Source organism: Cibotium barometz, chromosome 9, assembly GCF_041138505.1.
Source record: "Cibotium barometz isolate CiBa-2024 chromosome 9, ASM4113850v1, whole genome shotgun sequence".
NCBI classification, from domain to species: domain Eukaryota; kingdom Viridiplantae; phylum Streptophyta; class Polypodiopsida; order Cyatheales; family Cibotiaceae; genus Cibotium; species Cibotium barometz.
Window position 1 is genome coordinate 5,317,204 of NC_141054.1, and position 17,522 is coordinate 5,334,725.

Consider the following 17,522-nt stretch of genomic DNA (forward strand, 5'->3'; position numbering starts at 1 on the left):
AACTGATAGAAAAATCTTTTTTTCCAAGGAAAATAAAAAGCCTAGGATGCATCTCAAAAAAGTTCTTGAATGAAGCCGTCTTCCATAGCTTGCCTAAATCACAAAATGACTCCCCTGATTCATTTTCATACACGAAGAAGGAAACCAATGAATATGGTTGTTCATTTGATGGCCAAAGTCTATGCAATAGACTGACTTGCATTAGGATGATTAAGCGGCTAGAAGATATGTCCTGGTAAAATTAAAACAAAAAAAGTCACATTTGTGGCTTTTAGAGACATTTGTAAGAAAATCGTATATTGTTTCAAAGAGATTCTTAGTAGGGAAATACACTCAACACAAGATTTTAGTTGGAAAAAAAAAATCGAGTGACAAAAAACTTGGTCTTCATGGTCATAATTTCGGCACTTTTTGTTCTTTTTAGTTCTAATTTTTAAATTTTACACTGAACCTTAAATATTTTTTTAGCACACTACAAATGCAATACAAAAATTCCTTAATGTATATTTAGGCCTTTGGCATGTACCTTGTATCAACTAAAGAAACTTTTTTACACGTCTCCTTGAAGATAATGCTATTGTAGCATTTTTTAAGCTATTTTTAGTAATTTTGAAAATGTGAATTTAAAAGGTACATTATTTTTTTCAAAACTTTTACCCTAGATAGATGCATGTTTACCAAGCAAGTAATTTCATGGAACTTTAACTTGATTTGCCTTTCCATTTCTTCAAAATTCACAAATTAGCCTTGAGCCACTTTTGTGGCTCAAAAGTGGCTCAATTACAAGACTAGTATTAAACACGGAACACTTTTGTGGCTCAATTACAAGACTAGTACTAAACACGGAACACGAAATACTACCAAGAAAAAGCATGCAACAGGCTAGGGAGACTTATAATCAGAAAGATTAACTGAGAGGTGAGGTGCAATTCAGGGTTTGTATGCTGCCCCGGAGCATGTAAAAGGGTGCATGAGGCCTTTTTTCTGTGTATTGAGACGTTATCAACAAAGTCTTACAAGTGTCAAAAAATAAAATAACAAGAAAAAAACCTGTCCATGCTTAAGCTGAACTGAAGCCCCTGATTGAAGAAGCTCGACAGCCTCTGCATACTTTTTTCCAACCATGTACCTGAAACATTTTCCAGATTCACTCGGAAATGAGCACACATAATTCAATCCTACTACATCCACATCTAACACAGGAAAGTTAAGGCCCTTGTTCTTGCTATACTTCTTATAAATTTGTAGGGTGTGTAACCTCTCGCACAGATGCCTCCATAATATTGCTAATGTGAATTTCCATTGTCAACGTAACTAGCAGTGTGGATCTTGAAGCACTTGACTAATAACCTAGTTGACCACTTTAATGTAACCACAACACAAGAAGATTAAGATGACCAACATAGCACTACATTGTGCTTGAAAATGACAAGACCATCAACTACTCATGGGGGCTGGAGATGCCCCACCCCTCACCCCTCTCCACCCCGCCCCGCAGGAATAATTGATATTATCAAGAAGTATTTGTAATACAAGCTTAAGGGTGATCCCAAACCACCGAGTTATCAATACAATGACTTGCAGATAAAAACAAAATGGAAAACAATAGCCCAAACCATTGTATGACGAGTCTTTGCAGCTTTCCCCTTTTGTGTGGTGGTTAAACAAAGGTCAAAGCTGCACCAAAATTTACCAAACACTCAGGACAGCTCGCAGATGCCTTTGAGCCCGGAACAACCCACAAGAAAGTGTGTTTCGAATATAGTAGAATGTTCTGGCCAGCTCTTAGACCAGTCAATCACTCCAAACAGAGGCCCGAAACAACCTTCAATTGGCCATACAGCAGATTTGACAGGTTTGGGCCAGGGCAAGGAGTCATCGGTCAGCTGTAGAAATGGTGAAAAATGGCCGTTCAGCCCTCAAGCAGACTCCAAGCTGCAAGGGGAAGGCATAAGATGGCCGTACAGCAGGTGCTACAGCCCCATCTACCCTCCTCGGTACAGCTCAACGATATAAAATTAGCCCAAAACATTGACGCACCTCCTTTTGGATGGTTGATTCTTTCCTTGCCTCCTCCCACCACCCATGTAGTGTGGTGGCACCACCTAACACATGGCAAGGGATGCCCACAAGCTTGATGGGTGGCCCCCTCGGGTGTCCACACACCGGGGGCTGTCCACACTTTTTAAGTAAAGGGATGCCCCAATTATTTGTCCACCCGGGTTTTCATGTTATGTGAGCTTGGCATTCACACATTAGTAGAAAAACTGTACAAACATTAAAATAGGAGTGCATGTTCCACACATATGTGTAAGCCTCTGGAAGGTGTACCATCATTTATTAGGCTTCCGGCCGGATGCCCTCACTGGTCTCTGCTTGAATTGCAAATATAAGTGCTTGAGCTTCCGATGCATGTGCTGTGAAGCAGCAACTCACGCCGCCGCGCAAGAGAACCAAAGATAGCACGTGGAACACGAGCAATTCCTTGCAGCTCTCAACGCAAGGGCAGTACCAACGGCTTCCTTGATTGGTCTTCATGAGAAATAAGTGTAATACTTAACTCAACCCCACTACTATCCATTCTTGGATTCATCAATTTGAAGCTGATTTTGCTACAGGGGCTCTATGGGTGCGATTTTGAGGTTCGCATCGATCATCACGCATTACGCTGGCTTCAAACAATGGCAAGTTCGCAATGGAATAACCGACAGCACCACTAGAGCCAGATCTTCCAGCATGATTAAGTATCTTCTAGGCACGGCCAATCCAACAACCAATGCATTGCACCTAAAAGGAACCATTTCCTACATCCAAACCACACAACTGGATCTTGCTGGTACAGGACTAGATGAGATGAAGCACAAGTACATGGATTTCGATGAATTCGGTACTCAATGGGAGCAGGCATTGGATACCACAGACCATCCCATTTCTTGATACAAGATGGTTGGCTTTTCAACAAAAGTAAACTTTGTGGCTTGAAGCACTTTAGGATAGTTGTTCTTCATGACGCCATCACCGGTGGTAGTTGGGGCATGAATTCAACATTGGAGAAGATAGACACGCAATTCTACATACCCAGAATGAGGAGGGATCGTTCCCTTATGTAACTATTTGGCCCTCCTAGCTCTATTTCACATGATGGAATACATGACCGGACACATGGACAAGTTGATGAAAGCATGGGACCAGGGATCATGAAGTTGGCTCAAGAAAAAGCACCAATTTTGGACAAAAATCAAGAAAAAACAAAAAGTCAAACTAAGTTGACTCCAAGCCAAGGGCACCATTGGAAAGAGGAGACTAAGCCGGATCAAAAAGCTAAAAGCCACTTCTCCAAAAAGCTGCTCGAGGGCCAAAAAGCAAGGCCCTGAAGCTAGAAAAGCAATAATTCAAGAACTTTGGCAAAAGATGAGTAATATTTTATTATTATTAAAATATAAAAGCAAAGAGACAAAAGCAAAGCAAAAAGCTTGGCTAGAGCTTTTTTGACAAAAAGCGGGGCTCTCCCCAAGTATAAAAAGAACCTTGAGCCTCTTTTTTTCCATCAAGTGCGTGGAGAGCAAGGAGATCATCATCCTCAACCTCACCACCCTCTCCATCCAGGGATGCACCTCCATCTTCCGCCAAGATTACCTCCTGCGCCACCCTGTGCCGCCACCACCGCCTGTGCTACTCCTTACCGCCCTCTACGTTGCCCTCAGCCTCTACCCAGCAACGCTTCCAACACCGCCAACGCCACCGCCCTCAGCTGCGAACCTTGCCACGTGTACACTTCAACTTTTCGGAAAATGATTTGACTCCAAATTCATAAATCCGCCATCAAGATTAAGGGTTCCATCGCCAACTTGGTGTTTGCTTTCTTGAGAATTTTCTACAGATTGGGTATTGAGTTTTCTTGGACATCATTGAGATTTGAGATTTCAGATCAAATTCTAGACATAGGTACTAGCCTGGTGAGAGACTCTTGTGGGTCATCCTTGTGGTGTGCTCGGCATCAGAGATCTTGTGCCTCAACATCGACTTCAACCGAGATTTCTTCATCGACATATTTGTTAGATATTGTATTCATTGATCATATTGGTCCTGGCTTGGAAAAGCCCGTGGATTGTTCTTGAATAGATTCCTAAAAGAGGCGGGGCATGTTCCCCGCTCAATGTGGTGTACTGTGCAAGTTCCCTATATCCTTCTCTGTCTTCCCTCTCTCTCTCTATTTTTATCTCTTGGACAAGTGGTTGAATCTGTCACGACAAGCCCCGCTGGGCTTACAATGGTATCATAGTAGGATTTCTCTTGAAGAAACTTTCTTGGGGTGACAGAGCCATGTCAAGAGCGGAGGGAGACCAAGGGCCTAATGAAGGGAACAACTATGAGGCCAATACAGGACTTCAGGATGGGAACCAGGGCCGTTGATCCATTACTCATGAGACCACGGCCATGTCATCAGCAAAGTACCAACACTTTCAGCACTTCAGACGATTTCTTAGAGACAAAAGAGAACCAAGAGGAAAGAGGACCAAAGAAGGACTCAAATGTTTAGAGAATTCATCACGAAAGGAGCCACTGAGCTGAAGGAGTTGAAGCTGCCAAAGTCTATCTCTGTGCCAAAGGGGTCACCATGTCGGAAGGATCTAGAGCCACCATTTCAGAAGGATTCTCAGATTGACATCATGCCAAGAATATTGTCAAGAGGTTTGTAGTGGATGCTAGACCAATGCAAGTATTAACAAAGAAAGGCATGCGATCTTTGTGAACCAAAGTTCAAACAGAATCCTTTGAAGCATTGAAACTCTATGTTAGCAAAGGACCAGTGTTGGATATCCTAGACCTTTTTGTGGTCGAACATGATGAGCTTGCATTGGAGTAGTCTTGAACCAAGGTGGTCATGATGTGGCCTATGAACGTCAAAGACAACAAGGTAGCAGATGCATTACCTCGGAGACCCCTGAGCCATGCAGTTTCTATTGGTTACCATATTGATTTCACTTTGATGACGGATCTTTATGCTACCAAAGAGGATTTCAAATGTGATGGAAGTTGGAACAGATTGCAGAATAGAGATTTGGTGACTTCTTATGTCATCAAGAAGGGTTTTCTTATGATGCAAACCCGTTTACATGAAACAAGGATTTGAGGCCAAAAGTGAACAAAGAAAAGTCATGCTCCACCTTACACAAAGCAAAGAAGCATACTGACTACAACTCAAGCTTTGGAAAGCTACTTGTATTAGGCCTTGTATGAGAAAGAACATTGATTTATATGTTCGAGAATGTTTGGTTTTGTCAAATGGTTAAGTTTTGATCGACAAGAGCTGGCAGGATTATTGCACCCATTGAATGTTCTATGGGAGAGTATTGTTATGGATTTTATCTTTGGATTGCCAAAGCCAAGGAATGATGGTATATGGAAATCTTCAAGAAACCAAGAAGATCTACCATGTATATCATCGGTTGGACCTTTCTGATCAATGGACGACACACATTTCTTGACAGTTTATTGGGACCATGTACAGGTTACCACCAGGGGTGGAAGAGCTAGAACAGACTGAGTTTCATTCTGTGAGAAAAAGAGGAAAGACAATGGTCAGAAAGCTCCTCTTGGAATTCAAGAAATATTTGCTATTAGATGCCAGAGAAGTACTTCAAGGACTATCCAGATATACTTGGAGATTATGAGAAAGTGGTTGGTCCAGATGTATTTGAAGTACGGATATGGACGTCTTGTGATCAAGACAGATTTAAGAGGGAGGGATTTTGCCTCTACCCTCTTCATTGTATATATAGATATTGGACTGGAATTGATCATTATTGTGCTTATATAATGGTTACTTGGACATGCTCTAGTTTGGGTGGCAACCATGCTCGATAGCCCAAGGAGTAAGATTTGTATTTCGGTGGCAAGTTGGCGACAATGCTAGATGACCCATTGGACGACAACGATGCCAGATAACTTGGACTTCGCAGTCGGGTGGTCATTGCGACCAGATGGCCCAGATGACCGTATTGGATCTCACAATCGGGTGGTCATTGTGACCAGATGGCCTAGATGACTGTATTGGATCTCACAGTCGGGCGGTCATTGCAACCAGATGGCCTAGATGATTGTATTGGATTTCATAGTCAGGCTGTCAAAGCAACCAAATGGCCCATATGACTATTGATGAACTCTCGAGCCGTCCTAGCGACCAAATGGTCTTGAGCGATAGTCTGAGCGGTTTTCCTCAGGAGCTAGATAGCTCGGCACAGTTTCCGATGAAACCAAACAGGACAATCCATGAATAGGAGGATCATTACTTGTGCGCTGCATACTGATATATGTTTGAATTTCTTTGACTTTGTGTGTTGTTTTTGATGTATGGACAATGCTTGGATTTATGGCATGTGATAGTCCACTGGGCTCCAGACTACCTAGCAAGTACCTGGAATGCCCAGTAGATGCGAATGATGCATATTGGTTCTTCTGTCTACTTCTTGCAAGAGGTAAGTATGCATTTGTTTTATCTAACACGTGACAGGCCATGAAGACGTACCATCAAGAACAAATATAAGGCATAGAGGCATAGAGATGTTGCCAGATGAGCAAATGACACCACAGATATGGGGAACGACCAAATGCAAAAGCTCACTTGACAGGACTAGTATTGGGAAATATTTGAAACATATGGATGTACTTGATGTACTTGGAACACATGGATATACATGGAACATATGGATGCGCTTGGAACACTTGCAGTTCGCAGTTGAGGACAACAGCGATATAAGAGGGAGGGAATGTAACTATTTGGCCCTCCTAGCTCTATTTCACATGATGGAACACATGCTCGGACACATGGACGGGTTGATGAAAGCATGGGAATAAGGATCATGAAGTTGGCTCAGGAAAAAGCACCAATTTTGAACAAAAAGCAAGAAAAAACAAAAAGTTGAAATGAGTTGACTGCGAGCCAAGGGCACTTGAGCCAAATTAAAAAGCTAAAAAGCCGCTTTTCCAAAAAGCTGCTCCAAGGCCAAAAAGCAAGACCCTGAAGCAAGAAAAGCAATAATTCAAGAACTTTGGCAAAAGATGAGTAATATTTTTTTATTATTAAAATATAAAAGCAAAAAAGACGAAAGCAAAGCAAAAAGCTTGGCTAGAGCTTTTTTGGCAAAAAGCGATGCTCTCCCCAAGTATAAAAAAGAACCTTGAGCCTCTCTTTTGGCATCAAGTGTGTGGAGAGCAAGGAGATCATCATCAACATCTTTATCATCATCCTCAACCTCACCACCCTCTCCATACACCGGGCCTAGGGATGCACCTCCATCTTCCGCCAAGGCTGCCTCTTGCGCCACCCTGTGCCGCCCAGTTCAGCCATTGCCACCACCTGTGTTGCTCCTTGCCGCCCTCTACGCTGCCCTCATCCTCTGCCCAACAGCGCTGCTCTCTAGCAGCGCTGCCAGCAGCACTGCCAACGCCGCCGACGTTGCCATGTGTACACTTTAGATTTTCGACAAGAGATTAGACTCCATATTCATAAATCTGCCATCAGGGTTAAGGGTTCTATCGCCAACTTGGTGTTTGCTTTCTTGAGGATTTTCTACAAATTGGGTATTGAGTTTTCTTGGACATCATTGAGATATGGGATTTGATATCAGATTCTGGACATTGCTACTAGCACGATCAGAGACTCTTGTGGGTCATCTTTGCGGTGTGCTCGGCATTAGAGATCTTGTGCCTCGACATCGACTTCAACCCAAATTTCTTCATCGACATATTTGTTAGATATTGTATTCATTGACTGTATTGGTCTTGGCTTGGAAAAGCCCGTGGATTGTTCTTGAATAAATTCATGAAAGAGGCGGGGCCCATTCCCCGCTTCGTGTGGTGTATTGTGCAAGTTCCCTATACCCTTCTCTCTCTCCCCTCTCTCTATTTTTATCTCTTGGACAAGTGGTTGAATCTGTCACGGCACACCCTGCTTGGCCTACACCTTATGTGCAACATTGTCCAATTCTCAAAAGGTGAAAGTGCCGCATGGGAAGAAAGTCAGTTTGTTACAACCATTGTCGATTCCAACGGCCCTTTTGAAGATATATCCATGGATTTTGTGACAAATTTGCTTCCCAGTCAAGGTAATCATGACACGTAGTGTTTGACGATTGTTGATCGTTTTAGCAAGTTTGTTATCCTTATTCCTTGGAGGGCTAATGTTACTTCTAAAGATGTTGCAAAGTTGTTATCCGACATTGGTAACCAATTCCTGGCATACCTAGGACCATTGTATCAAATCACGATGCCAAGTTTACCAGTCATTTTTGGAGGGACTAAGTTGAATTTTTCTAGTGCATTATTCCAAAAGACGAATGACCAAACAAAAACTTACAATCAGTTGGCGTTCTATGTGCTGAAGTGTTGTCCATGATCAACAAGGTAAGGGGAAACAATATTTGCATTTGGTTCAAGCTGTTCAAAATGACTCTTTTTCTTCATCTATTGGCAAGACTCCAAATTAGGCAGCGTTTGGAACACTCTTCCAGTCGTTATTGACCAGTACATCATCTTCAATGCCTGACGCTAACCGATTGACGTAGTCTTACCAGAAGATTTTGGAGTCTCTAAAGGACAGGTTGGCCAAATGTCACATACCTAGCACTAACCAGTAGGGTTAGAGACTAATCCAACAGGGTTAGGGAAGCCCTAGGATTATAGAAAGCAAGTGGATTCAATGCGTGACCCTATCCGACTAACGATGTCTTACTAGGAGATTTTGGAGTCTCTCAAGGGTAGGTTGGCCAAATGTTACGTACCTAGCACTAACCGTTACGGTTAGGGACTAATTCAACACGGTTAGGGGAGCCTTGGGATTAGGGAAAGCAGGTGGCTTCAGGTGGCTAAGGTCTAAATTTAATAAATCCAAGGTTATTGGCTACTTATGACTCAACTATTATTTATAGCAGCAATAAGCACTATGTAAGTGAGTCTTGGGTTATTATTGATTCCCTGTGCTCTAGACTTGGACCAAGAGGCTTACTCTTGCCCCATGGACATGGTGGATTACAAGTAGTCTTGCCGAGGACCCAGCACTGGTGGAATGGGACGCCAAGGCTAACTAGCATGGACTTGTGGGAGTGGAACCTCAACCCCTGGGGAGGTTTGCAAGCGTGAACCTACGGTTGGGTGGTGAGGTTGTCTGCAGCCCTTTTTTTGGTTTCTCTAATATTCGTTATGCGTGTGTATCGGGTGATCCTTAGGAGGAGTCCCTTTCAATTGGTATCAGAACTAGCTTAATCATGGGAAGCAGGAAAAACACAAGGTTTACGTGTCATTTTTGTTTTTCAAGGTCACCTAAGCCATGTATCTCTCGGTCACCATATCTGCATTTTGAATCTGCAAGGAGTAGGAGCTCTTTTAGGGTTTTTCTGGCATGATAGGATTCATGTGGATTCTAAGATAGGGGGAGAAAGAGGAGATTTGTCTGCATGCATCCAGGTGGAAATTGTCCCGGGAAACCCCTAGTTTTTTGAAAGAAACCCTAGGTTCTCTTCTAATTGTCAGTGGGTGCTGCAATTGTGTCTGTTTTTGCATGGTGCATGTAACCGCTTTGCATGGCTGTAGTGTTGTAGCCAGGTGTGCAAAGATGAGGCGATCAGGTACAGGTTCCATGGGGTGCACCGTGCAGCAAGAGTGCTGGTTGTGCACTAGAACTGGACACAAACAGCTCTGTAGCAGCCAGCAGATGTGCACAGGTGTGCAGCCAGCAGATGGTGCACATTTCAGCTGTCTGAAGCTGGTCATACAGGGTGCGCAGAGGGCTGTAAAAGCCCTACAGCAGGCCGTACAGAGCTTCAAATGGCTGTTCAAGACCAGCAAACAGGTGGTGCACGAGTTCAGCCTGGTGGAAAGGTGTGAGAGAGAGAGCAGAGAAAATGGCGGGGTGTTTTTTGCAGAAAAAGCATGCTGCAGCTAACTATAATGTTTTTTAAATAAAGAGCTATGCTATTTTTTGTTATAAACAAAGCATGCAGGATGTTTTTGAAAAGCGTGAGAGAGGGGGATTGGCGGTGGGGGCGGGGGTGGAGGGGATCTGGTTTTGGTAAACAGGCCTAGTTTTTTTGGGAAAAAGCACTTAGGTGTTTTATTTTTGCCACAAAAGGAGAGGCCTTAGGTCCCTTGTACTCTGTCCCTGACGAAATCGACTAAAGGCGTTGCGAGGATTCTCAGCCGGATCTTCATCTCTCATGCATGAGGTACAAGTGGGCCACTTTAATTCGCATGCTTTTCTCCAGTGAAATGTATGTTTTTTTCTCCTGACTTTTCTGAATTTCAGAATAAGTCATCTCCCTGCTTTTCTGAATTTCAGAATAAGTCACATAGCTATCTTGCAGCAGCAGACATTTCTTTCTTTCAATTTCCCGTTTTGCCATGGCGGCACAACTCCACTTTGTTGATGAGGTTTCTGACCTTGAGGAAGATAATCCTCAGAGGTCAGGGGAACACCTGGAGGTGCAGCACGAGGTGGTAGAAGGGGTCGCTAGGATTTGTAGCATGTAGAGTTTTTGGGTGTATCCGTATTTTCCAAACTTGCTGTGTCCTATCCTTATGGGGGGTAGTTACCTTTTCACGGTCAGCCATACATGTCTTCAAGGTGCCTTCGTACGATGCAACCATTGTGCCAATCTCCCGAAGCATGTCATCCTTCCATTTCTGCATCTCTTTTTTCATTTCCGTGTACATCAAAGCTTGGGCTAATTCCATCTCAACCCGTACTTGGGCTTGCATTTCTCCCGTCAATTGGGCATATATCTCTTCCTTCAGCACTTCGTATATCACTTTCTTTTGGGCATGCATCTGCTCAGTCCATTCCTTTTCAAGCTCCTATCGCATGGTGCTCATCTCTGTCCTTATGTGCAGCTGTATCTCCTCATAACGGGCCTCATCTCGTCGGGCCATCCTCGCAAGCCTTCGTGAGCCAGGCGACATGATCCCTTCCCTCTATCTTCTACGGTAGGCATTTGGTGCCTTCATGGGGGTGTGAAAGATGGTTTCACCATGCTGTTCTCCCTCCCGGGATTCAGACACGTTTCCTCCTAGTTGCTGCCTTGGGGGCCCGAGCAAGGGTGGATGGGAAAAGGGGGGGCGGACTGCCTACGCACAGAGCAGAACAGATTGGGAAAAGGGAAGCGGACTGCCTACGCACAGAACAGGACAGATGACGGGCAGGCACACTGCGCGCAGGTGGGTGCGCACATAGCAGAACAAATGGCGGTCAGGCACGCTGCGCACAGGTGCGTGCAACAAGCGGGCAAAGGGCGCTGCGTAGGTGCCAGGCGGGCAGCGCAAAGAGAGAGAGAGAGAGAGAGAGAGAGAGAGAGAGAGAGAGAGAGAGAGAGAGAGAAATGAAATGAAATGAAATGAAATGTTATATTAACGTCTTCAAAAGGCCATAATGACCTATGAGACCAAAAAGTTACATCATGGTGGATCTGATACAATGTCTGGATAAAAAACCAGAAAATGAAAAATAACGATGATACTACTGGCACCTAGAAAATGAAACTGGAACTGGAAGGTAAACAGAAACCCTTATAGGGTGTGAATATAGTGGGGGGGGGGGGGTACGCTATGGAGGTGAGTGGAGTACAATGAGGGGATACAATATCATGTGGGACGGGAGGTACACTATAGGTGCCTCCAGGTGTCCCGCATGTCTCGCAAGAATAATCCGAATCCGCCGCTGCAACCTCCGTCTATGCTGGGATGCCCTCCTCCGTAGTCGTGGGCGTCTGGACCACCCAAGCTCAATCGCACGATCAATCAGTGTACCGCTGGTGTCCATGTCCTGCTGCTGCTGTGGTCCATCTGGCGCAGTGATGGCTGGACTAAAGAAGTCTGTAATGTGCCTCTGAGTCTGGCTCTCTGTGCGCCTAAGCAGGCTATCTCTATATCTCCGCAGCAAGAACAATCCCAAACACCTCTGGTCCTGGTACCCCATGACTCTGGAAAGTGGTCCAAAACCCTGTCTGAATAAACAGTGGAAACGACCACGTATCTCATAGTATGCAGTACAATGGCATATATAATGCAGCTCAGTCTCTGGCTCCCCATGGCATACTCGACATATCCTGGCCTCAGCTGGTATACCTCTATATCGGCCAATCTCAATCTCAAGCTGGTGTGAGGATGTGCAAATCTGACCAATAGCACATCGTGCTGCATGAGACAAGTGTACATCCATGTAACTGGGTCTGTACGAGAGAGAGAGAGAGAGAGAGAGAGAGAGAGAGAGAGAGAGCAGAAGTGGGCGAGCTGTTTTTTTGCGGCAGAAAAAGCATACTTTATGCCACTTATAGGGTTATTGGCTTTTTAAGACCAACGGCAATGCTATTTTACTGCTTTAATAATTATCTTTGATGTGATCAAATCATTAGGGGAGCTTCGGGGCCATGAAAAGCTTCTAGAGAGGCCTGTTTTTGGCTCTAGCCAGTCTAATCAAGTTGACAATGCATTTTTACTTGCAAAGCAGTGTTGAAGACTTCACAAGCTCCTTAGGACTCATCAAAACCTCTTTAAACAGAACTGCTACACAATAAAAGATGATAAAAACTACATAAACAGCTAAAACATAGTAAGTTCTCCAGATAAAACTGGAAACTTAATATAACAGAGACTCAAATATAATGCAAAGTCACAAGCATGGCACCATTTAGACTTGCTCCATGTACTCTTCATTGCACTGTTAAATGCCTCACTTTTGACCTAATTGGCACCATAAGCCTTATGTCATTTCCTTCTTTGTGACCCCTGGGGACTGTGGTTATTACACCTAATGCAACTCATCCCTATTCTTGAGCATATAGCTTAAAGCCCCTTTAAAATGTCTTCTGTATTCTGCACAAACCTTACAAAAATAGCAAAAACAGCTGAACTCCTCAATAGCATTACCTGGCATACACAGTCTTGTACATTTGTTGTGCCTCATAGTAATTTCCTGCTTGCACACTCTTCTCCAGCTTTTCAAGAGTCTACAGAGCCATAGCAAAATACTCATTGGCCTACTACAATGAGCTAGGCATATATAGAAAAAAGCCAATTACTTACAAACATTTTATTCAGTTTTAATTTATTTTATGTAATATATTTTCCATCACTACTAATGTAAGACATTTAATTATTTGCTATATGAAAATTATTCCTTATTTCACATGTATAACTATAAGTGCAACAGTATAGGCAATCAACAAAAAACACAAATTAATGAATCACAAGTGTTGGAGCCATGAGGTTTATTTTCAGCACCTTTGATGACTTCACCCAACCTTTTAAACCAATCTTGGTGCGTGGAGTGCTAGTACGTGTTGTTGCTTTGTGAATCTTCAATGAGATGGTTGGTACTCTTTAACTTGCATGGAGATTCTCATTCTCTATAGTCGATGGCATGAGTGGTGGCCAAAACATTTGGTGTGTTGAATCGTGTTCTGTCCATTTAATTTCTTTGACTCCATTCATTAGTTTCATCACGGTGTGTTGCTCTTAAGACTTGAGTTCTACTAGCTGTTGCATCTTCATTCCCCCAATTTATACCAAGTTTTGTTAATCTTCTTATTGATAATATATTTTATGATATTAATGAATAAAACAAAGTTTTTTAAGTGCCATCTAGTTGATAACACAAACGAATTACAGTATTATGTATTATTGTACTATAATACCTGATAATTGCATATCTAATACAATAATCATTTTTTCCATTTATCAATTATATAAATGTGTTGCATCAATATTATCACTTATTGTAAGATTTCATAAAGCTATGATATTGTACATAGTGTCCAAGAAATCTCATCATGGATAAAATAAACTAAAACTTGCACGACTCAATGAATATAATTTGATTGTATGTTGCATAATCTTCACCAAGTACAATGCATTCATAGCCTTAGCAAGTCACAAAGAGACATCAATTTCAAAGAAGGTGAATGGATATATTTAAGGATCATGAAGCAACGACTCAAGCAAGAGGGCAAGCACTATCCAAAGTTGTCATTCAAAAGTTTTAGTCCTTTTCCTATCATAAAAAGATAAGTGAACTCGCCATGCAACTCAAATTGCCAAAAAGTTGGACAATGCACAACGTCTTCCACGTCTCTTGGTTAAAGCCTTAAATTAAACCTTCATTGCAGAATGTTCCAGAAGAGCAGCAGCCAAAAATGGTTGATGAAGTAGAGCCTGAGCAAATCCTTCTACATTACTGGAAGCATGGTTCTAGACGACGTCTTCGCCAATTTTATGCAAAGTTCAAAGATCGAGAGACCCATGACGTCGTTTGGCTAGATGAAGAATTCTTCCTCGAGTATCCAAATATTGGCGGACTATCTCGAAGCTATGAACCTACCGCCAACTTCCAAGCTAAGCAAGATGGAATGTCACGTGCACTCATGCACTGTGGTACAAGATGACAAACTGGCTCATCAACAGTGCAAGAATCATGTACAGAAGTAGTATCTTTTAGGATTTATTTTTCGTATGCCGTCACCTTTGTGAGCCCAGTCCGGGGCATGTCAAGCACAAGCTACGTCGGTCAGTCTCACCACCCTCCAAGTAGCCGTCTCGCTCTTTATGCTAGTCGTGAGCAGTTAGCAGTTACTGTAGCCGACCTAACATTTTATATATATACCTAGATGAATCCAAAAACATGCCCAAATTCACCTTTTAGGAACGTGCATGTTATATACTCATGGTAGTCAACCCACAAGACTATATAACTATCAACTCCTTTATGCGTAGTATGGACTAGATACTACGACATCCCCACTAACATCATCAGTGCCCAATAGTGGGTGTAGAACTCTGTATCAAGATATGCTCTCTCTCACACACACACACACATAAGAGCATATATTCACACAAAGCCCTTCGTATTGAGTTTCTGTCAAACCTCCGGAGATGCAAGGCAGACCCAGCCATAATGAAGCCTAGCACTAAGGGAAGCAACAAATAGAAAGAATTAGTACAACAAATAAGTAGTTGATAGGACAAATGCACCGCTAAAGATACAAAGAATAAGCACAATAACATTTTATGTCAATCATGGCATTTATTGCTGGCTGACAGCAATAAGGGACAACCAACTTGCAACATATGGACATATAAAAAGACAGCCTATTCAGTCCCAAAATATGCAGGTACAGATCAGAGATTATCATCAGATAACAAGCATGTATGCTAAGGCTCTTGCATGTGCATACTTCCAACCATACTTGTGCTCTCAGCCCAAGGCAAAGAAGCTCAGTCTCTTCAAGAGTATTCAGCACACCTACCCTCAGTCTCGAGCCGGTGTATTTCCCTTGAAGATAGCTTCAAAGTCGCCTAAAGCTTATGCACAGTTCTGCCCAACGTTTGGTCGCTTTGTCCTTGCATTTGGCGGTCAATCAGTCAATTTGTCCGCTCATTCTTGTGGACACAGTTCAACTTGTATACAGTTCCCCATGAAGAAGAAATAAAGCAAATACTCCTGCTTGCAAAGAGCGGGGGGCGGACCACCCAAGATGTTACTATTTCTTCAAATCCCACAGTTGGCGCCGTTGTTAGCTGGGAGTCAAACAAAGCGGAAGGGCAACTAGAACCAAGAGCATGGGTGCAATGAGTTGCTCAAGACCTTTGGCTACATAGGTGGCCAGAGAGTTGTCGTATTGTTCCACCGCAGTAGCAAGGAAGATGTGATCACGGAACCGGCCTGTTTCCCACTCACTTTGCTAGACAAACAAGTTGAAGGATTTAGCACAGGAATGACCTCGTGTAATAAGATTAAGGCTCATAGTGCCAAGTTAGTCATCTAGGGCATAGAATTTGTGTGAGACTTCATGGTCGCTCCTCTTTTCAATGATGGGACATACCATGGATAGCACTGTATCACTTTGGTCTCATAGACCCATTGGGTCTTTAGGAGACGTTTAATATAACTTTCTTTCTTTCTTGGAGGAGTGGACATAATCTTAGGAATTCGGTGGTTTTATAAATTTTACCCTGACATTGACTGGGAACGACACTTTTCGGATTTTCCGGGGAACGTATCCAAGGCCTTGGTCATAATCAAGTGTGAGCCAGGCATTCCTAACTTTCCTTTCATCAACCACATGTAGGCTATACAAGAACTGAGGAAAGGCGCATAGGATATGTTGATTTATGTTCAGACTGTCCACACCAGTGCTTCAGAGAAGTACCAAGCCCTGCATGACCGATTCGAGAAGATTTTTCTTTGGGACAATCTCCCTCCCAAGCGCCCCTCGTCTAGACCGGAGGATCACAAAATTGATCTCCTCCCAAGCTTGGATCCCTCTAGCAAGTTTCCGTATTGCCTAAGCAAAGCTATGGAATGAGAGTTGAACCACTAACTCCAAGAATTGTTGCAATCAGGATTCATATGTTCTAGTGTGTTTCTTTTTGTGTCACTGATCCTTTTTGTCAAGAAAAAGGATGGATCTTCCAGACTTTGTGTGAATTATCGTGCTCTGAGTAAGGTAACAATTAAGAGCAAGTTTCCAATGCCTCGGATTGATTATATCCTAGAGAGGATAAATGGAGCCACGGTGTTCTCGAAGCTTGACCTAAAATGTGGATACCATCAGGTACGGATTGTCGATGGGGACATCCCAAAGATAGCCTTCTGTATTGAATGGGCCCACTACTAGTTTGTGGTCATGTTCTTCAGCTGAGGAATGTCCCGATGATTTAATGACATGATGATGTCTGTGTTCAGGGACTTGATTAGGAAGTATGTCTTCATTTTCTTGGATGACATACACGTAATCTCGCAGGAGCTCTCATAGATTTTCTCAAGAGTCTCAAGGGTATTAACAGCACATCCGCATGACCCCTTTGTGGACTGCAGGCTTTCAAGGACCTCAAGGTTGCTTTATTGGAGGGCCCTTGTTCAGTGCTTGTCCCCTGGGATGATCCATTTCAAGTGATCACGGATGCGAGTAACATCGCCATTGGAGCTGTGTTACAATAGAATGGTCACCTAGTAGCTTACATGTCTCGTAAGCTAATTCGTATGCAGGGAGAAACTACTCAGTCTATGATCGGGAACTCCTTGCTATGATCCAAGCTCTAAAGCATTGTAAACATATCTATATGGGCGTGATTTTAAGGTTTGCATGGATCATCAGGCTTTGCGCTGGCTTTAGATAATGCCAAATGTGTAATGGAGTGATCGACAACATCGCTGGAGCTAGATCTTCCAACTATTTGGTGGCATTATTGAGTATCTGTCAAGAAAGGCCAACCTATTGGCCGATGCATTGAATAGGAAAGAAACAACTTCCTACATCCAAGCCACACGGATGGAGCTCGAGGACTAGATGAAATGAAGCACAATACGCGGATTTTGAAGAATTCGGTACTCAGTGGGAACATACATTGGACACCATAGACCATGCCATTTCTTGATACAGGATTGTTGGCTTTTCTACAAAAGTCAATTTTGTGTCTTGAAGTAGTTTAGGGCAAGGATTTTCCATGATGCCCATGACACTCATAACGCCATT

General features: G+C 43.0%; 1 protein-coding gene across 8 annotated transcripts in view; it reads right to left on the bottom strand.

Annotated features, from left to right (window-relative positions):
• Positions 1 to 17,522, bottom strand: part of LOC147635179 (golgi-to-ER traffic-like protein) — a 168,894-nt gene that overhangs the window by 128,733 nt on the left and 22,639 nt on the right. For all 8 annotated transcript variants that reach the window (XR_015266607.1, XR_015266609.1, XR_015266608.1 and 5 more), the window contains exons 2-3: positions 12,919 to 12,998; positions 1,051 to 1,129 (exon numbers count right to left, since the gene is read on the bottom strand). Coding sequence is in view for 4 of the 8 variants with exons in the window: in XM_086802380.1 (XP_086658506.1) it covers positions 1,051 to 1,129; positions 12,919 to 12,998 (159 nt within the window). In the remaining 4 variants the exon portion in view is untranslated. The remainder of the gene's footprint in view (positions 1 to 1,050; positions 1,130 to 12,918; positions 12,999 to 17,522) is intronic.